The 22,657-nt window shown below is 36.7% G+C and overlaps 1 protein-coding gene across 1 annotated transcript; it reads left to right on the top strand.

Annotated features, from left to right (window-relative positions):
- Positions 1–5,625: 5,625 nt before the first annotated feature.
- LOC466828 (olfactory receptor 8D1) lies at positions 5,626–16,804 on the top strand. The gene is made up of 3 exons (XM_054662811.2): positions 5,626–5,854; positions 7,954–8,058; positions 8,848–16,804. Exon 3 carries the CDS (start codon positions 8,864–8,866, stop codon positions 9,788–9,790), a length of 927 nt encoding a protein of 308 aa, XP_054518786.1. The 5' UTR covers positions 5,626–5,854; positions 7,954–8,058; positions 8,848–8,863; the 3' UTR covers positions 9,791–16,804.
- The last annotated feature ends 5,853 nt before the right edge of the window (positions 16,805–22,657 follow it).

Here is a 22,657-nt window from a genome sequence, read left to right as displayed (position 1 = left end):
CCTCCCAAAGTGCTGCGATTACAGGCATGAGCCACTGCGCCCGGCCTTCTCTTGGAACTCTGAAGCCCCTTTATATGCCCGGCATGAATCCCAGTTTTTGAATACCTGTGATTGTGCCTATATTTACCATTTCCCTTTGGTGCAGGAATCCAACTCTCAGCAAACAGGAAAACAATCTTACTGATAGTTTCCCATGGTGGATCACCATTCCAGCATTAGTGCATAACCTCCAGATCATTTTACTCCTAATTATAGCACTCTTTATTAGTGATATGTGCATGAGGTAGCTAGGAATCCAGCTGTGTGATTTAGCATATTTTGGTCAAAGATTTGAATAAGAATACCAAAGAAGTTCTAATCAGACTTGCAGACAATGTGAAATTGCAAAAAAAAATTGATCGATTGATTTTTTTTGAGACAGGGTCTTGCTCTATCACCCAGGTTTGAGTGCAGTGGCAGGATCACAGTTCAATGCAGCCTCGATCTCCTGGGCTCAAGTAATCCTCCTGTTTAAGCCTCACTAGTAACTAGGACTATAGGTGTGCACCACCACTCAAGCTAGTTTTTATTTTTAATTTGTAGAAATGGGATCTTGTGAATGCCCAGGCTGGTCTTGAACTCCTGGCCTCAAGTAATCCTCCAAACTTGGCCTCCCAATGTGCTGGAATTACAAGCCTGAGTCACGATCCTCAGACTTGAAATAGTTGATTTAATGGATGACAGAGCATGATTCACAAAGACTTTTAAAGGCTGGAGTGATAGTCGCATTTAATGAGATTTTTAAAATGTACGTGGGTAATATAAGATTCTATACTTCTACAAAAATGAAGAGAGTGGGAAAAACTTTGAGAATTAAGGATTTTTGACAATATAAGTAAAAAGGATAACTAACTAGAAAGTTACTATTACCTTGTCTGCATTAGCTACATTTTAGTATTTAGAATGAGGAACATTCTAGTCATCACTTGCACAACAGCAATTAGACTGTGTCCACTTGAAAGTAATTTACTTTGTTGATATTACTATTTAAGAGGCCATTGGCATTTTGAAATATATTCTGAGACGCGTGGCCACGATGAAGCAACTTGAAATCACACATTCATTGATTTGTTTATTCTTTGGGTCATTCATTTAATGAATACTCATTGAATGCCCACTACATACTTGTCACTATTCCTCATACTGGTGATAAAGAGATGAACAAAAGTCACAAACTCCTTGCCTTCATTAGATTTAGGTTTTAGCCTGAAAGAAAGGCAATAAACAGGGAGAAAAATACATCATAGAGTCTCAGATCATAAAATGTCTTAGAAAATAAAGCCAAGAGGATAGAAATTGCTCACAGATATTAGAGGATAATTAAGTTACACATAGGAGTTACACATATGTAGGCTAGTTATTGAGGTTTTAGTAGTTCTTGCCACAGAGCACAAGTAGGCTAAAGAAGACTCTTCCAAAAATCAGAACTATCAAAAAATAATTAGCTATCTTGGGAATTTATGAACTATCCAGCAGTAGGGATTTAAGTACATATTCCAGACAGAATATTCAACCATTCTGTCTGGAATATTTCTGAGAAGAATCAAATGCTGGCTAAGAATATGACCAAACTGATCCCTTTGTTCATTGCTAACACTGAGGTTTTATGATCCATTCATTTCATCACCTTCTGATACTTTCTATTCCATCTCTTTTTATCCTTTCCACTATCTGAACATGCCTACTCCCCCTTTCCTATAATCTCTTTTATTCCCTTTCTCTTTTTCTCCCACTTTACAAGTTCCCATAAATCAGAACTAATTGTTTGGAAGTCCTAACCAGAGCAATCAGACAAGAGAAAGAAAGGGCATCCAAATTAGAAAGGAAGAAGTCAAGTTATCGTTGCTTGCAGATGACATGATCTTATGTTTAGAAAAGCCTAAAGATGCCACCAAAAAAAACTATTAGAACTGATTTGGAAAAGTTCAAATTCAATTTGAACTTTTTTTTCTGGACTTTTTGAACTTTTCAGAGAAGTTCAAATTGTTCAGAAAAGTTTAAATTCATTTTGTACTACTGAACAAACTCAGTAAAGTTGCAAGATATAAAGTAGACATACAAAATCAGTAGCATTTCTACATGCCAACAGTGAGCAATCTGAAAAAGAAATTTAAGAAGTAATCCTATTTACAATACCTACAATTCAAATAAAATACCTAGAAATTAACCAAAGAAGTGAAATATCTCTACAATGAGAATTATAAAACATCGATGAAAGAAAGAGAACACACACACACACACACACACACACACACACACACACACAAATAAAAAGTTATTCCATGTTCACGGACTGGAAAAATCAATATTGTTAAAATGTTCATACTACCCATTGCACTCAATCTACCAATTCAGTGCAATCCCTATCAAAATATCACTGGCATTTTTTCACAGAAATGAAACAACAATCCTAAAATTTATGTGGAACCACAAAAGATACAGAATAGCCAAAGCTATCCTGAGCAGAACAAAACTAGAGGAACCACATTACCTCCCAAACTGGAGAAATCAAATTATACAACAAGCTATAGTAATCAAAAGAGCATGGTACTTGTATAAAAGCAGACACATAGACCAATGGAACAGAATAGAGAACTCAGAAACAAATCCATACATATTCTCATTTTTGACAAAAGAGCCAACATACATTGGGGAAAGGATTGTCTCTTCAATACTTGATGCTGGAAAACTGAATATCCATACGCAAAAGAATGAAACTTGACCCCTGTCTGTCACCATATACAAAAATCAAATCAAAATGGACTAAAGACTTAAATATAAGACCTTAAACTATGAAACTACTAAAAGAAAACACTGGGGAAATTCCCAGAACATTGGAGTGGGCAAATAGTTCTTGAGGGATACTCCATAAGCACAGACAACCAAAGCAAAAATGGACAAACGGGATTACATCATATTAAAAATCTTCTGCACAGCAAAGGAAACAATCAACAAAAGTGAAGAGATAACCCACAGAATGGAAGAAAATATTTGCCAAATATCCATCTGAAAAGGGATTAATAAGCAGAATGTATAAGGAGCTTAAATGACTCTATGGGAAAAATCTAATGATCTGATTTTAAAAAGAGCAACACATTTGAAATAAATTTCTCAAGAGAAGACATAAGAATGACAACACGTATATGAAAAGGTGCTCAACATCACCGATCATCAGAAAAATGCAAATCAAAACTACAATGAAATATCATCTCGCTCCAGTTAAAATAGCTTTTTTTTTTTTTTTTTTTTTTTTTGAGACGGAATCTCTCTGTCACAGGCTGGAGTGCAGTGGCATGATCTCCCTCACTGCAACCTGCGCCTCCCGGGTTCAAGCTATCCTTCTGCCTCAGCCTCCTGAATAGCTGGGGTTACAGGTGCTTGCCACCACGCCTAATTTTTGTATTTTTAGTAGAGATGGGGTTTTACCATATTAGTCAGGCTGGTCTCAAACTCCTAACCTTAGGTGATCTGCCTGCCTTGGCCTCCCAAAGTACTGGGATTACAGATGTGAGCCACCATGCCCAGCCTCAAACTGCATTTTGTAATATATATTACTTTATGACTTCCCTGTGAGGCAAATGAGGAATATTTTACAGATGAGAAAATTAAAGTTTGACAAGGTTAAATTGCCTTTTCCACAGATAGTAACTATAAAACCAAGATAAAAGTCTGAGTCTCCTAAATGCCAACCAGGATTATTTCTATCTTTTCATCATAAACAATTATTGGTACGAAATTGAAAACATTTTTACCATGAATTCTGAATCAAAGAATAGTTGAACTACAAAAAAAAATCCTTCTGCTTCTGGTATAAGTTTTTCTCATTATAAAAGTTCTAGCACTAAGAAATTTGAAAAATAATTTACTTAATTCTGATTATTTTATTGATAAGGAATCTAAGTCTTAGAGTCTCAATGACTTCCTTAGAGACACATATTTATTTTAATTAAATGAACATTTTATATATATATAATTATATATAATATATATATATATATGAAGTGGTTAGTTCAATGCCCACTACACAGTGAGCATCTATAAGCAGTATTACTAATTATGATACTATAAAAAGGAGTAGTTGTTATAATTGATGATATTAGTATTGGGGCAGATTTGAAACTAAAACAAGCTACTGAGTAAATCCAGTTCTGAATCAACTGTATTAACATATTTTTTATGTGTAAACATTACTAGAGATCTGTGGATGCTTTATAGCTGACTTCACTAAAGAAGTGAGTCACTGGGGAAATCCTGTTTATTTCTGGCAGGACCAATACAAAAAAGTTGAGGTGGCTCTTAAGAGCTACATCCCCTTTGACGGTGGCTCTACATCAGGAAAGCATAGAACTCATGTGACCTGGAATGGGAGGTACCCTGGACAGGGTGGAATAGATTAAAGCTTTTTAAGCCATTGAGTGACATAAACTGCAGTCACAGGGAATAGTACAGGAGCAGAGGCTGAACGATTACTGAATTCTGGTAATTAAAAATTGGTTCAGTGGAAAAGATTCCATGGAAGATATTTCTCAGGATCTTAGCAGATTTCTGATCTGAACTCTTTCACAGGAAGGACAACCAGGACATTCTATGTTGCTTATCTATGGTAACCAACTTTACAGTTCTCAGAATTTGGCTTTCCCAAGACAATATAATTTCCTTTTTTTTGGAGATGGAGTCTCGCTCTTTTACCCAGGCTGGAGTGCAGTGGCACAACCTCGGCTCATTGCAACCTCCACCTCCCAGGTTCAAGCGATTCTCCTGCCTCCGGAATAGCTGAGATTACAAGCATGTGCAAACACGCCAGGCTAATTTTTGTATTTTCAGTAGAGATGGGTTTTCACCATGTTGGCCAGGCTGGTCTCAAACTCCTGACCTCAAGTGATCCACCTGCCTTGGCCTCCCAAAGTGCTGGGATTACAGGCGTGAGCCACTGCGCCCAGCCCCAAGACAATATAATTGCAATGAGAGACCACAATAGGGTTGCCAAAAATTTGGTTTTCCAAGTAAAGGCATTCAAATACAATGTAAAAATAAATAAGCAAGCAACCAAAAGACATAACTATTATCTACTGTCAGAACCATACAATAAAATGAAAGAATATTTCGAATCCCAAAACATTTAAAGAGGTAAAATTGACAACCTCAGAAAAGGACAGCCTTTGAATTGAATAAGTTTAGTTTTAGAAAAAATATTATGTTGTCTTTGTTTTTCTTCAGTTTAAAACAATTTTTACTCATTGATGAACTTTTAGTCAAGAACCAGCAACTGACTTCGGAATCAATTTTGGGAATCATTGATCTAATTCCTCTGTGTTACAGAATCCTTATTGGTAACATTAAAAATAAAATAAGAAACTTCTTTCAGGACCTCCAACACTCTTGGGATAAACGGCAATAGGGGGCCCAGGACATGATGTGATCATTTCTGCAGAGGGTTATTAAATGTTGGGCACACCAGTAATCTCTGGGCTCAATAGGTCTTGGGGGATTTGTGTGTGTATGGGTGTGTTTTTATTCCTAATGATATCCCTAAGCTCACTAAACCTCAGATGAAAGCTGCATATCATGCTGCCCTCTTGCTTTTAAGATTGGGGGAGCTGGATATCATGATCTGCTTCAGGGTCCAAGAGTTGTTTGTACTATTTAATATATTTTGATGTTTTACTTTTAGCCAACCAAATAATTCAGCCCTTGGCATATAAATGTGTGTATAAGGTAGTAGGAAAGACTTTGTTCTTTGTTGGCTATTACAGGGATCTGCGACCTGAGCAAAGTGAACAATTCCTAAGAAATTCTGTTTCTGTGCAGGACCAAGGTAAGTGTCCCATCTCCTTTATGACCATCATATTATATCTAATGCAAGGGCAATTGGTGATTAACAACCGTGCTGACCCTTGTGCAACATTTTCTCTTTACTGAGGAGCACCTGCCCCACCGTTCTCTCCTCTAGGTTATGTCCTCCCTTCTCCTCTTCTATTGATTTTGCCTTGTCACTTCTTTATAACCTGGGTCACAAAATCTGCAGGAATGATTCCTAGTCTAAGTTCAACCAGCTCTGGTGCAGGAATTTCCATATGACTGAAGTGTTTGCTTCCCTGAAATTCTTCTGGCTTACGTATTTATTAGTGTTACTTGTCTTCTTGCACACCATCCTACACATACAAATTTCTTTCTTTTTTTCTTTTTCTTTCCTCTTTTTCTTTCTTTCCTTTTTCTTTTTCTTTCTTTCCTTCCTTCTTTTTTTCTTTCTCTCTCTCTCCTTCCTTCCCTCCTTCCTTCCCTCCCTCCCTCCTTCTTTCTTTCCTTTCTTTTCTTTCTTTCTTTCCTTCCTTCCTTCCTTCCTTCCTTCCTTCCTTCCTTCCTTCCTTCCTTCCTTCTTTTTCTTTCCTTTCGAGATGGAGTCTTGCTCTGTCACCCACGCTGGAGTGCAGTGTCACGATCTTGGCTCATTGCAACCTCTGCCTCCCAGGTTCAAGCGATTCTCCTGCCTCAGGCTCCCGAGTAGCTAGGATTACAGATGCTTACCACCACGTCCAGATAATTTTTGTGTTTTTAGTAGAGACAGGGTTTCACCATGTTGGCAAGGCTAATCTTGAACTCCTGATTTCAGGTGATCCGCTCACCTCAGCCTCCCAAAGTTCTGGGATTACATGGATGAGGCACCACGCCTGGCTCAAATGTCTAAGAGATAAAGATACAATCCCAGGTAGAGTATTCATTTTGGACAGAGTATTAAACATAAATTCCTACCTTCTCATCCATCTAAAGAAATGTTCTCCCAGCACTTTGGGAGGCCGAGGTGGGTGGATCACCTGAGGTCAGGAGTTTGAGACCAGCCTGGCCAACATGGTGAAACCTTGTCTTTACTAAAAATACAAAAATTACCTGGGCTTGGTGGTGCATGCCTGTAATCCCACCTACTCAGGAGGCTTAGACAGGAGAATTGCTTGAATCTGGGAGGCAGAGGTTGCAATGAGCCGAGATGGCGCCATTGCACTCCAGCCTGGGCGACAGAGCAAAACTCTATCTCATAAAAAAAAGAAAGAAAGAAAGAAAGAAAGAAAGAAAGAAAGAAAGAAAGAAAGAAAAATGTTCTGAGGTCACTAGGAGATGGATCAAGGGTCCATTCAGCTTGCATAGCTCTGCTGTGTTTCCTCCTGGCCTCATAAGCACATGTCCCTTGGAGATGAAAACACTTCAGTGCCCCCAACTCCTTCAAAAAAGGCCAAACACTTTAAATCCCTCTCAAAATTTCCAAATCTGAAAACAAACATTTTAAAACCTAACCAGCACCAAATGTTTAAAACATTTTGGTTATTCTTACCAAAGTGAAGGACCTAGGGCAAAGAAACACATGTGTCTGTCTTTTCTTCATACAAAGGTAGTGTATTTTCATCTCCTGATGTTATGTACTTTTCTCTGTTCAATTGTATTTAACAATATGTGCCACATGAAATGTTGACAAGTGTTTTTAGATAATGAATCTTTACATTTACCATTTTACCTTTGAAACAGGTATCCCACTTCACAGATTAGAACAATGAAGTTTACATGAAATGACTTGCCCAGTGTTACAAACTGGTCTGCAGTAAAGTCAACCCTTGAAATACACCTACTTTGATACCCAAACCTTTCCATTCATTGCTGAGTAGACTATAGTTCACCTCATTACGCTCATTCAATATTTCTGTTGTCAAATAGACATTGGAAGTGCTGAGTTTGCAAAATTGAACAGGTTTCTTTCTAGCTGGACTATTTGGAGCCTTAAATGAATAACTGGCACCTGACAACACACACACTCCTCTGAAATGGCTCCACCAGGGAGCCAGTTCATGTTGAAAAGGGTGGACCAACTAGATTCTAGTGTTTCTTCTGGGAAAAGTACAGCATTCTCTTTTATTTCTTTGTATCCAGGGCCCAAACCACCAAGGGTACCACACTTTGGAAAGTTCAAGATTTACACCCATAGCAACATTCTTCTCAGACACCTTCAGAAGCACCTTTTCCTGCCACCGTAAGGTCTATTCTGTGGGGTGTGCGGATCTCGTAAGTCAGGGGGGAAGTAGTTCACTGCTAGGATTCCAGCCAGCCAACTCTTCTGGCAATAGTTGAGGTCCGATAAGACTCTGTGAACTTTATAGATGAACACCTGGGTTACAAGAGATTGTTCTCATCAGTGATTCCAATGATGAAGCTTTTGCCTCCCCCACCCTTCTCCAGCTTAGCAGAGGGCCAGAGGTATTATGTGGAGACTCCCACTTCTGCAGTATTTTTACACTGGAGGTATTTTTATTCAGCATAATGAGTAGATGCCTTACACCCAACCCCATGCCCACCATCACTCCAGTTGGAAGTAATAGACACTTTCAATTCTCTGAGGCTGAGGCGTCATCCTCTCCTTGTTTTCAGATATTGTGAGAAGTATGTGCAGGCCTTTGAGTAGGAGAAAACTGGGGAAATTGAAAAAGTGATTGAATCTTCCTTCAATCTCTTCTACTGTTTAACTGTGACAAATTGGCTATCAGAAATTCTCCCCACAAAGTAAACATTTGCTTTTTTTCTACCAAATTCAGGAGGCAAATGTTACTGAGTCAGTCAGGAAGTACTTTTTTGTAACTTAAATTCTGGACCAACTTGGAGAAGGCCCAGGGAACTTTAGGGAGACAAAGCAGAGGTATCAAGTTTAGAGACAATGAAAACTATGACTCAGTCTGTTAGCTGCTGTCAACCTCCCTTATGCAATTTGGTTTTGTTTGGAAGAGCAGTGAGGGTCCATGTTAAGGTAATTCATACTTTCTATTTTCACAGAAATGCCTAAAGAAGAATGACCATGGAAAATTATTCTACGGCAGCTCAGTTTGTCTTCGATGGTTTAACACAGCAAGCAGAGCTCCAGCTGCCCCTCTTCCTCCTGTTCCTGGGAATCTATGTGGTCACAGTAGTGGGCAACCTGGGCATGATTCTCCTGATTGCAGTCAGCCCTCTACTTCACACCCCCATGTACTATTTCCTCAGCAGCTTGTCCTTCGTCGATTTCTGCTATTCCTCTGTCATTACTCCCAAAATGCTGGTGAACTTCCTAGGAAAGAAGAATACAATCCTTTACTCTGAGTGCATGGTCCAGCTCTTTTTCTTTGTGGTCTTTGTGGTGGCTGAGGGTTACCTCCTGACTGCCATGGCATATGATCGCTATGTTGCCATCTGTAGCCCACTGCTTTATAATGCGATCATGTCTTCATGGGTCTGCTCACTGCTAGTGCTGGCTGCCTTCTTCTTGGGCTTTCTCTCTGCCTTGACTCATACAAGTGCCATGATGAAACTGTCCTTTTGCAAATCCCACATTATCAACCATTACTTCTGTGATGTTCTTCCCCTCCTCAATCTCTCCTGCTCCAACACACACCTCAATGAGCTTCTACTTTTTATCATTGCGGGGTTTAACACCTTGGTGCCCACTCTAGCTGTTGCTGTCTCCTATGCCTTCATCCTCTACAGCATCCTTCACATCCGCTCCTCAGAGGGCCGGTCCAAAGCTTTTGGAACATGCAGCTCTCATCTCATGGCTGTGGGGATCTTCTTTGGGTCCATTACCTTCATGTATTTCAAGCCCCCTTCAAGTAACTCCCTGGACCAGGAGAAGGTGTCCTCTGTATTCTACACCACGGTGATCCCCATGCTGAACCCTTTAATATACAGTCTGAGGAATAAGGATGTGAAGAAAGCATTGAGGAAGGTCTTAGTAGGAAAATGAGTCCTGATTTGGGGGATTTATAGATGGGAAAAATGAATAGTTCCAATGAACATGTATTCCTTTTTTCTATTTTCATGTTATTCTGTTGTAACATACATAATATCTAGATTTTAAAAATACTTTCCCATCTATGATTGATTCAACTTTCTCAACAAAATAATTGTGTAAAGCAGGTATTAACATTCTTATCTTTTGATAGGAAAACTGAGGTCTAGGTAGTTTTAATTTTTTTTTACCAATTATGATAGAGAAGACATGAGAATTCAGATTTTCTCCGATGTTAGTCCTCTCTTCCTAATATCCCATGTTTGCTTGTTGAATACTTGCTATGTGGGAGGTACTGAGTTGTCCACTGATATGAATGCTAAGAGGTATGTTAGCCTGATCCCAGATATCTATTAATTCTTCAGGGAATTAGACAAATACACAAGGGAAAAGAACAGAAAAGAAAAGAAAAAAGAGAAGGAAAGAAAAGAAAAGAAAAAGTTAAGAACAAGAATAGCAAATCTAGTCAGCAGGTCTTATTCAAATCGCTTTTACTATTTTTTTTTCTACTCAGTATATTAAAAATCTCTTTATTTTCATTTCCTTGTTGTTCTTCATGGATCTGGTTTTTTTTTTTTTTTTTTTTTTGTATTTCTATATCTACTTTAACACCACAGTTCTACACTAAGGGACCTCTGACCACGTGTTTTCACTATCTATTGCAATGGAGTTGCCTAAGGTTGAAAAACCTTCCTCATAGGGAAGATATAACTCCCACATTTGTTTCAGTTGGAGAATTGTCCTCTGCAGATTCCTGAACTGAAGCTGTGGTCCATGTTTTTGAGCATGTGACCTTACAGTAAAAGTAGGTACCAAGAGCTCTGTATACAATGCTTTTCTTGGGTTTTCACAGGTCTTAGGTCTCATGTAACATTTCCTTCTGTTTTTGTTTTTAGCTTTTGTATGTTGCTGGGTAGTAATAAGATGCCTCTACTGTTCTGCATCCCTCAGCTTTTTTCTCTTCTTCCCAGGAATATTCCATTGAATTTCTAGCATTTTAACTTCCATATCAAGTTAGTTTTCTTCACTCTATATCACATATTAAACCATTAGTGTTTGCTGAAATTAGTTGCCTTTCTCCTTTTACTTTTTCTTTGTTTTTGCCAAAATAATTTTTACAACCTAATACTCTAGATTTTAGCTTAAAGAATCATTCCAAGCAAGAAATAAGAAATCAGTAAATTTTGTATCTACCAAAATCCTACTGTTCTAACAAAGCTTGTCTACCTTTAGCTCCTACATTTTGATAATCTCACCCAGAATACATCTTCCTATCAGTTTGTTGAACCAGGTCCTGAACATTTACCGTGGCCTTGCTCACCTTCCCCTTAATACATCTTCTCCTCTGTATGCCTTGCTCTAATATTTTTTAATGTTTTCTTAGAGTTTCTCAGATACAGTGCCTATATCTTCTCAAGTCCTCCCATTCCTTAAGATCTTTTTGAGGGGGACACATACTACTTACTCTTTTTCAGCAGCTTTAATAGTGCAATTAACACTTTTCTGAATCCAGGATCCTGACCTTCAAATTATCATTTGGTGTCACATAGTTTTCTAACCTGTCCTCTTCTCTCTCTTATTCCAGTTTAATTAACTTATTTTACTTTTAGTCTCATTTTTCTTCTGCTCTTGTTAGGGTTATAAAACTGAAGCATTCTTTCTAAATCACTTTATTTTCTAAGCAGATTTGATTCTTAGAAACAGGGTGTTCCAAACCCAGATTTTAAAACTGTATTCTTAGTTGTTAGCTTTCCAATAATTCAATTGAACTGTTTCGCTTTCTCAGTATATTTAGATGCAATATTATTTTTATGCTAAGACCCTCTTCCCCCGTTATTTTTATTTTTATTTTTTATTTTTTGGTTCATGAGTGAAATCTACCACCCCTTTAAAGGGAAAGCTACAATTTAGAAGACGGATATTTGTAGCCCTGCTCAGAACTTATATATTTAACAAATCCAGAGAGAGCTTGAGACCATTTGGTGAGAGTTAACCCTCAAGCATGTGGACAAGCTGGAAACTGTGAAAATAACCAATTATTATCCCATCCCCTCTGTCTAAAATACCTTTATATGAAAATATTCTCTTTTCCCTATAATCATATCATGACTTACTTGAAAAAAGCTTCCCCTTTGTGTTCAATTTTAAGCTGCACCAATATTTGCTGATTCTTAAGTGGCTTTCGCAGTTGCTAAGGTTGCTCAAACTATCCAGCCTACAATTACTTAGGATTATAGGACCCAGGGCTTTGTGGAGCCTCACTTTGCTCACATTTTTCAGAAGACAGCCTTTCCTGAGGCATTTGCCTTTTGCTTAGGGCCTAGCACTAGCAGCATGATCTCCAGGGGAATGAATCTGTGCTCTTCTAAAGTTATTCACTTATTTGTAAACAACTCTTCTGTATATGCACCAGTGGAGGTTAAAATCTTACATTGTCAGAGGTCAGGAACCACAGCTGCCTGCTGGGATCACTACAGTTAAAAGTTACACATAAACTGTAAACTATAAAATATTGCAAAATAAATGTCACTGCATGCTCCTGAGGTCAAAATCCTCTCTCCTCATGGAAAGTCCCAAACTTGTAAGTACACTTTTGTACTTAAATCTACTTTTGCTGTTAAGTTCTTCATAACCCTGGTCCAAACCACCAGATGCTGGTTGTTTGGCAAGGTATATTTTGGGGCAAATAAATTTCTTAATACCAAGCTCTAGCATTAGACAAAATTGCCACTTGAACCATAGAAAATGCTGGATCCCTGTAGGTCTCTATTAGTAGAGGTAGAATTTCATAGGCAAGGATAACCAAGGATATATTGTTTCTAAAATATGCTAACTCTCAAAAAGAACAACAAAGAAGAGAACCATTTCTTTTTCACAACTAATCATCAGAAAAGTCATCCCACGTTCCTGGGTAAAGTGAGTAAAGGTGTGAAAAAGAGGCGGGAGTATTAGAGTAATAGGTGTTCCTCCTCATGGATTGGAACATCAGAAGCCAGGAGAGGTGCCTCATTCTTCCTACATATACCCTAGGATTTAGAAAAACAGATTCCAATCAGTTAAGAGAGAAAAAAATGGCAAGGCTATTTTAGAGAAAAGTAGAATCAAGAAATACAGAAGATTCAAAATTATAATTGGGAAATTCGAAGTAACTCTTAAGAAAAGTGACACAAAAGCCTTTTTCTGCTGAAAAAACCCTCATCAGCACACTATTAGGATGTTTTTGTCTTACTACAGAAGGGAAAATAAGGACAATGGAGAAGAGAAAAAGAATTTTAGCTGACCAAAATAAAAATACGTAAATGGTGATTTGAAGTTAATACAAAAAAGATTAATATCCCATAGAAAAGTATGCAGAAGTTTCACTGTGAATATTATATGAATATTATATATATAATATTCATTATATATATGTAGTAGCTATTAAACTTGGTCAACCATACTAAAAATAAAAATTCAAATAAAATAAGTCATATACTTATTTACCTGTGAAATGGTAAATAATATTTTAATAAATCTTAAAGGTGAGGTAAACAAGAATGATAATATATATAGATAACTGTATTAATTTCTGTAAGACAGGTTGATAATATATATCAAATAATATACGCCAAATAATTCCATAGAATTTTACCAAGTTATTCAATTTCTAGGCATGCATACTTAAGAAATAAAAGTGACAATGTCAAAGGCAGAGCTATAAATATATTGACAATAACAAAATAATGAATTGAGTTAAATGTTCTTCAAAGTTATAGGTTTGAGTAAGATTCAGATATCCAGTAGAATAAATATGGTATCATTAAAATAATTTTGTGAAATAGTACTGGCAGGGACAATATGCAAAGTATATAGTAAGTTAAGAAGACGGGCATGATAAATGATACTGATATGTATGACGCGCTTGAATGAAAAATCCGTAGTGCTTTAACAGACATTCTTTCTTTTCTTTTCATATTGAAAGAAGTGTGTAGCATGCAAATAAATGAGGATAATGTTTTAGGGGTGTTTTAACATTATTTTTGTGTGTCTGTGTTGAATACAGGGGATTCAAAGGGCTTTATCTTCTACTCCAATCAGTTTTTAAGACATTCCTCCACTGCATTTTAATGAATTTTATATATGTATACACAGAAAATGCACCAAGAGTATAGCTCTTTAAATTGCTAATGATGTTTATATCTATTTAGTGACTCTCCAGGTAAAGATATAGAATATTAGCATCACTCCTGGAGGCCCCCTTTTGCTTTTCCCGAGTCAATACCCATCTTCAAGAAGTACCCACTATATTGACTTGTACAATTGGTCATTTTCTTTTTTTTTTGAACTGTATACAAACTTTTCTCATACTCCATTATAATCCTTCCCTCAACCTTTTTCCACCCTTTCCTAGGCAATCATGAATCCACTTTTGTCATTGTAGATTATTAGCATTTCCAAGAATTTTGTGTTTATAAGGCCATACAGTATATACTCTTTACTTGATGTCTTTTTTACTTTCAGCATAATTACTTTCAGATTCACCATGATTTGCATGCATCATAGCACTATCAACTTGCCTTGACATTTTCCTTTGTTAAGATCAACTGACCATCTATATAGGGACCTACTTTGTACCCTATATTCTATTGTCTATCTTTATTATTTTCAGGCATATGCACTGATGGAAATCAATGAGGAAAAGAAAATCTGTTTAACAGATTGTTCTGATTGACTAGATGTCTGTATCCAAAAGCTGAACCTGATTCAATGCCTGACACCATACACACACACTAACTAGAGATTGATTACAGAAGGGAGCATAAGAGCTATCTTTGTGACTGGGAGGTAGTCAAACATTTCTTACATAGAATACCAAGAAAAATGATAAATGTGACTCCATCAAAATTTAAAATTTTTATTATTAAAAGACACTATTTTAGAATAAAAATGTGCACACACAGGCTGGAAAAATAATGTACACACACACATATACAAACACAAAACAAATGTGTCCAACAAATGACTTATATCCAACTTTTATAAATAATTCCTACAACCAATTATTTAAAAAATGAGTAAAAGAAACTTTATATGAACTGTATACTAGGGCTTACAAATACATTAGGCCATTTCAATATTAATAGTCATCAGGAAAATTCAAATTAAAACCACGAAGAGATATCATTACACACCCACTAGAAGGGTTAAAATTTAAAAGATTAAAATATCAAGTATTGGAGAGGATTCAGAGAAATGGCATCTCTCAAATTTTACATGTTGTAGTGTAAAATGTTAAACAGTGCAGAAATAAAAATATACTAGAATGTCTATTAAATCTTTATTCATAACAGCAAAAAAATCAAGAAATGTCCATCATCTGATAAATGGAGAAGGAAATTATGGAATATATGTATAATGGAACACCACTTAGTAATAAAAAGGGACAATCTATTGAGGCATGCAACCAAACAGGTGAATATCATTTAATAATATGTCTAGGCCAAGAAACCACAAACACAAGAGTACACACAGTATAAATCAATTTATTTCAAGTGCAAGAATAGGCAATATAAACCTGTGAAGATAAAATTCATAATGATGATTGTTTCTTTGGAAGAAGTAAATACTCATACTGGATATAAACACAAAAAAACTTTCTCAGGTGATAGCAATGGCCTACATTAGAGACTGACATGTTTTCTCTAAAAAACCAGATAACAAATCGTTTAGAGTTCACAGACCATAAGGATTCCATTGTAACTACTGAACTATTATATTGTAATGAATGAATGTGGTCTTGTACAATACAATTTTATTTATAAACACTAAAATTTAAATTTTATATAATTTTATTTTGATTTTTTTCAACCATTTAAAAATGTAAAAAGTGATACTAGCTCATAAACAATACTAAACTCTGGGCTGGATTTGCCCCATAACCCATGTTTTGCACCGCTACTCTTTATCTTGATAGGTGTGCTAGTTATTTGAGTGAATGTATTTATCAAAACTCATTGAATTATATACTTAATACCTGTTCATTTTGCTGTATGTAATTATTTTGAAATGATTATAATATAAAAATAAGAAAACATAGAGGACTTTATGACTTCAAATGAGCATAATTTTTAAAGAAAATGAGTCATAAATATAGCCACATTAAAAAACTTTACAATAAAAGGCATCATACATAAAGCTAAAGGCAAGCTACAAATCAGAAAAGGATAACTGAAACACAAAATAATTGATATCTATAATTTTAAAAGCCCCACAAATTAATAAGCAAAGGACAAAAAGCCTAATAGAAAACCAGGCAAAAGATATAAGCAGCAATTTACATTGAAAACAGAATGTCCAGTAGCCAATAAACAAATGGAACAATGTTTAACTTCACAGAATCAGCCAAATACGACCGTTTACTATACTACATGTCAAGGACTCATATGGTTTAGCCCTGTGTCCACATCCACGTGTCAACAGAGGGACCTGTAATCCCCGTGTGTCAAGAGAGGGAGGTGGTTGGATTATGGGGGAAGTTTCCTCCATGCTGTTCTTGTAATAGTGAGTGAATTCTCACAAGATCTGATGGTTTTATAAATGGTAGTTTTTCCTGCTCTGTCTCACACCTCCCGCCATGTAAGATGTGCCTGCTTTCCCTTCTGCTATGATTGTAAGTTTCCTGAGGCTTCCCCAGCCATGTAGAACTGTGAGTCAATTAAACCTCTTTTCCTTATAAATAACCTAGTCTCCAGCAGTTCCTTATAGCAATGTGAAAACGGATTAATACAGACTCATTTCTGAACTGGCTGTAGTTTTGGTCTCCTTATTCTTTCCTAGTAAGGAGGTCACGAGTAAATCAGGAGACAGGAAGCCCTGGCTCCAGATTCACTTGTGAAACTGCATTCCTGCATATACTCATTTGTAAAGAAATCACACTACTCCAATTCTTCCTTTCTTATAAAACCGTTATGAGAGTAAGATAAGTTAAATATGTGAATAAATAAAACTGTAAATCTTTATAGATTTGATACAATATCATTTGTTATGATTCATCTGACTTGAAAACTATGAAGCCCTTTCTTCTTTAAGGGCTTGGATTTTTTTTTTCCTAAAATGGGTACAGGCAAAGATGTATATGCACTTCTGAGGAAACTATCAGTTTTATGGCTATAGACCTGAAAGAGAATCTCAACATATTGAGAAATAGTTATTTGTAATGAAATGTCAGACCCAATACATATACACATACCTTTGTGCATGAAAGTTTACAATCTATTTAGGAGTGATAACATCATCCACAAACATTAATCTCTCACAAACATTCACAGTGTCTTAACATGCCTGGGAAGGAAACAACACAGTGTTTCTCAAATTGTGGACAAGGCACAGCTGAAGATAGACTTGGGAAAACTCATGTAAAGAATAAACAGAGTTCATTTTCTTAAAGACCTAATTTGGCTTAAAAATGTGATGGTGTAAACCCAGCAATTTTTATGTTAAAATTGTTGATGTAAGAGAAGTTTGAATATAAATGAGACTTAAAAATTGCCTCAATTTTAACCTGCCTTCTCTTCCTCATTTCATGCCTTTAGCATATTAACTCTTGTCTGCCATTTAAGTTACTTTAGCAGAAAAATTTAAGAATTATCAAAAGAGCATAGAACCAGCGCTTAGAAGACTTGCATTGGAAACCTGGCTCCAGCACAAAATGCGTAAGCCTCTGTCTTCCACAGTTCTATCAGTATAATTGCGTAGGGTACATTTAATATAGATAAGTGTACCCCTGGAGAAGCCTGGCAGGCTGTTCAAAAGGCCCCACAGAATGACAGTCACAACCCTGGTATATTAATTTTAGTCTAGAATCTGCTCTCAGCCCTGCAAGCTTGCAAATCTAATTTTGTCTGCAGAGGAAATCGTTCTTTTGGGAATGGATTTCACAATAATCAAGCTCAGCAAGCTGATGCACAGGAGCAGAATGCTAGTTTTTAAATTACAACAAATGCAGGACACTTGAAGGTACTGTCAGTCTTCCGATTCAGTCAGGTTACATGGGAGATAGATCCACAACCAGAAGGCCAATATATTAATTTAAAAGAGAACTGAGTTTGTCCCCAGAACTTGCATAATGCAGTCCGCATGACTCATTCTTTCCCTGTAGAAAGGCTGAGTGTGAAGCCAAGTAAGTACAATCCATTAAGTAGGAAAATGGAACAAAGTGAAAAAAATCAGCTATGCTCGTCCTCCCCTTCATTTTATTTCAATTACAATTTAAATGGCATTTTAATTTATGTTTGTTATTACAGTAGATAAAATAGCATAGTAGAAGACAAAATGTTAATTAGATACATATTTACATTAAGTATCATGGAATGACTATTGAGTCACATAGTGTCCTCTTTCTGGGCCTCAATTAAAAATGGTGAATTGATCAAATAAACTTGATGTCTATTTTCAGCTCTAAGACATCCTGTTAACAGGAATAGCTAATATTTACTGAGTGGTATCTCATTCCTTTTTATTAAACAATTAGGTTCTTTTAGTTTTCCTTTTTGATGATAGAAAATGTCAAGTCATTCTAATAGCTAAATTATTATTCATACTTTTTCCTTAAAATTTGTTCACAGAAAAGTAGTTTCTGGGTCAATAATAAGAATATTTTACAAACTTTTGCTATATATCGCATTTCAGAAAGATTATACCAAATTAAATGTCCTCTAGTAGTTATATAAGTAAATGAATACACCTTCACATATATTGACGAAAATTGTACAGGAATATATTATCATGGTTATTTCTGAGGGGTGTGCTATTTGTCTTTATTCTATGCTTGCATGTTTTATATTTGTTTATAACAAATGTATATTCTTATATATAAATGTATATTACTTATATAGTCATTGCTAATCTATATTTTCTATATGAAACATAATTTCCCAAGCACTTGTGCATTTAATTTGGATTATAACAATATAACAGACTGGTCTCCAAACTGTCTACCTAATGCTGCACAATTAGCAAGATTTAGTTATCTAAATGATAAAACTGTCCATCTTGGGCTGAGGCAGCAGGCTGGCTGCATCAGGTAAAAACTGTGCACTTAGCTTGCTACATTAATTGCTACATTAATTGCCCTGGGGGTGGGACCACCCCCAGGGTACATGCATGTGCCCTGAGGTAGGAAGAAGGTGTGAAGAACAGTGATCTCAGTTGGGTTGCAGGTTTCTTCCAAGCCTCCTGGCAATGCCACCACTGCCTCAGTTTAGTGCTGAAAAAAAATGAGTGGTGGCCAACTGCTAGAGAAATTTCCAGCCGACACAAGCCTAGCACTGAAGAAACCATGAGAGGCCCTACAGTGGAGAAAAATATGCTCTATAGGATATGGGCAAGAGAGACAAGCCTTAACCAGGACAAAACCTGTTTCTCTTTAGGTGTCCTTCCAGTGGCCTGTATTGACAACACATAGCACGTTGCCCAAGGGCAGAGAAGAACTATTTTACAAGGCTCAGCTTCATTATTACACAGCCTGCAAAAAGGATGAATTTAGAAATGAGAGATGAAAGATAAAAAACGGACAGAGGAAACATTCAGTGTTTTACCACTAAGCATAATGTTAGCCATCAATCTTAGTAGACGCCTTTTACAGGTTGAGGAAGTGCTCCTCTATTCTGAATTTCCTGAGAGTTTTTATTGGGAACGCACATAGGTTTTTCTATTTTGTCTTGTTTATTGGGGAATTACACTGATTGACTTTCGAATGTTAAATGAATCTTACATTTCCATTATTAACCCTAGTTTATAATAATAAATGAAGGAGTGTGTGTGTGTGTGTGTGTGTGTGTGTGTGTAAAGGGGTTGGCAGGGGACATTGGTGTATATTTCTTTAGATAAGAGAGCTGGGGAAGGAAACAAAGCCAGAGCTCACTCCTAAGCTGTGCATGTGTGGAACAGACCCAAGGAAGTATCACAAAGGCTTTAAAAACTGAACGACAATTTGAAACACCACCCAGATCTCAGACTGACCTCTGAGTGGCAAAATCTCATACTAACTTCTGAGCAGCACATTTGAAGGACAAACACAATGCGGCATATTAAAGGCTTTGAGAACTGAACTGACATTGGAAACATTGCCCATGCAAGGCAAGAGGAACTACTTGTCTGATGCTCTGGATTAACAATGTGTTAAACAAACAAAGAAGCAAACAAAAATCAATATTCTCCAGGGAATTTTAACAGGATCTAGAGTCTAAATAGCATAACATGAAAAGTGTCCAGAATGAAATCTGAAATTATTTAGCATACAAAAAAATCAAGAAAATGTAACCAATTCTCAACAGAAGAGATGATCAACAAATACCAACCCTGAGATCACCCAGACATTAGAATTATCAAAAATACTAAAGCATCTGTTATGACTGTGCTCCATAAGGTATAAATAAACAAATTTAAAATAAATGGAAGAATAGAAGTTCTCAGTAGACAAATATAAACTCTAAAAACTAAAGCAGAGAGAACTGAACCTAAAATGAAAGTTAAAAATACATACATTTAGCAAGATAATAAGAAAAATATGATGAAGGGGAGAGTATCTTAATAGTATAAGTGTAGAAGTATTCTCTGTGGTTTGAGCATTAAAGACCAGAATGAAGTGAGGGAGTAAGCTAAAAAAATTCTTAAAAATACAAAAAATATTATAATTACCAAGTTTTTGGAGTCCCTACATTAAGTCAGATGAGTATTTTGCTTTTGTGTCATTCAATCTTTACAACAGCAATGCAAGAAAGGTATTACTATTTCCATGTTGCAAGGGAAGAAAACGAGACTCACAATGTGAGACAGTATATATATATTTATATTTATATATACATATACACACACATATATATATGAATTTCTTCTTACTAAGCTCGCTGCTTATTAAGGGTGCTTAGTAAGCAATGATGACTTAAAGTTCTCTTAATGAAGATTTCCTCACCCCAACAACTTATTTTCTTTTGGGCCAAACTTTTAAGTAACTAGGAGAAGGAAGGATTAGACAGAGGGTCTTGATATCCTCAGTATCTATTGAATGTGTGCATTCGTTCACTTACTACATTTTGGTCTTTGGTGCTCTATTTTCCTGCCTTCCTCTCTGTTTTGTGCTTTGCCTAAATGACAGCTCCATAAATATTTTTTGAACAAATACACAATATGACTACCATCACGTTTCCTCATTTGATAAAAGCTCTTTAAAAGACAAGGACTGTGACTATCACTGAAGTTTTTCCCCAAAAGCTAGAAGAAGAATATGCTATCAGTACTCTGGAGATGCTTTGTGGGTACACAAAAACTGACAGATATGAGAAGACTGAAACTCTGCTTCACTAACCACAACAAAAAAATCATCTGGGATTCAGACCTACATTTGCTCAACAAATGAGCTGTTACTTCTGTATTGTCCATCCCCAACTGGCCCTTTTTTGTCCTCACCCTCCCTGAACCTACCTGACTTTTGCTTTTGGAAAATGCTTGGCCAAAACATATTCTGACACAATGGGGTGATGACATTGTCAAGTCTGATTCAAAACATAGAAAAGTGAGGACTCTGACCCTGCTTGAGATAAAGTTTTTGCATGGTCAATGGTATTTGAACTGGGCGTTGAATGTTGAGAATGAGTTTGTCCAGCTGAAGACTTGAAAGAGCACTGCAGGTGGAGAGAATAAAAGGCACGGAGCTTAAGAAAAGTGAGCAGGAAAAAGTGCGCTCCCTTCAAAAGCATGGATCTGCTCACCACCCTCATATGAGGTCCAAACAAATGTTGTATCTGATTCAATCTAGCAGATTCCTTGACTGAACTCAGCAGATTCCTTGACTGACCTCAGATCCTGAAGAGAGTCAAAAGGAAGGGAGACTTGCCTCTGCCTTTCCCTCCTCGGCACCCCCTTTTCTTCCCATAGTCCCCTTCTTTCCCATCACCATCTTCTCACTGCTCTTCTTCCCATCAAATTGCGGTCTGAATTGTAATAGCACATTTCTTATGTTAAGCTCACTAGGAAGAACAAAGACATATAGGTGGGAGAAAACTAAAGTCAAAGCCTTTGTGTAAACTGCGTATCCAAAACCATAAAACAGCAGCTTGGACTTTGCAATGCCCCATGTCTGTGCTGGGGATTACACAGCCAAACTCAAATTTTCTAATACTAAAAAACAACAGAACAAGTTACCCGTCACAGACTCTTTTTTATCTACCCTCTCCACATTGTCTTTCATCTACTGTTTCAGCACCAGGCCAAGACTTGCTTATAGGTCTAAGACCAACAGACAGGCTTTATAGGTGACAGAGTGCACTAGTGCCTCGGATTCATCCATAAGAGACCTGCCTTACATCCCATCCAGAAGTTCTTTTATTTTATACAACTTCTTTATGCTTGAGAAGTTGCAGGATACCACCTCCATGTAGTTGAACCTCTTCCATTTTTCTGCAACTTCTAGACTATCAAAGGAGGGTTTATTTAATCAGTGCTGACATTTAATGGGTCAATTAGAAAAAACATGCCAGTGAAGACAAAACAGTGCTAGAGTAAGGAGAAAGAGGAGAGAAGGAGAAGATGTAAGGGCAGAAAAATAGAAGAGACAATTGAAGAGAAGGTCCAGAATAACTTGCCAAGCAGGAAGAGATAATTTTTCCCAGACAGGATAATTTATTAGTTACCTCACCTTGAGTCATTCACTTCATGTCTTCAAGTCTTCACTTTTTCACCTGTAAAAGGGGGCCGTGGTAATATCTGTGCTCCTTATTGCACAAAAGGAAACACCTTTTGTAATTATTGTGGTGTTATTAGTGTTAAGCTACGGATCCTTCTCTA

The sequence above is a fragment of the Pan troglodytes genome, chromosome 9, assembly GCF_028858775.2.
Source record: "Pan troglodytes isolate AG18354 chromosome 9, NHGRI_mPanTro3-v2.0_pri, whole genome shotgun sequence".
NCBI classification, from domain to species: Eukaryota; Metazoa; Chordata; class Mammalia; order Primates; family Hominidae; genus Pan; species Pan troglodytes.
Note: the sequence above shows the minus strand (reverse complement) of the source record. Positions and strands in the feature narration are given on the sequence as shown.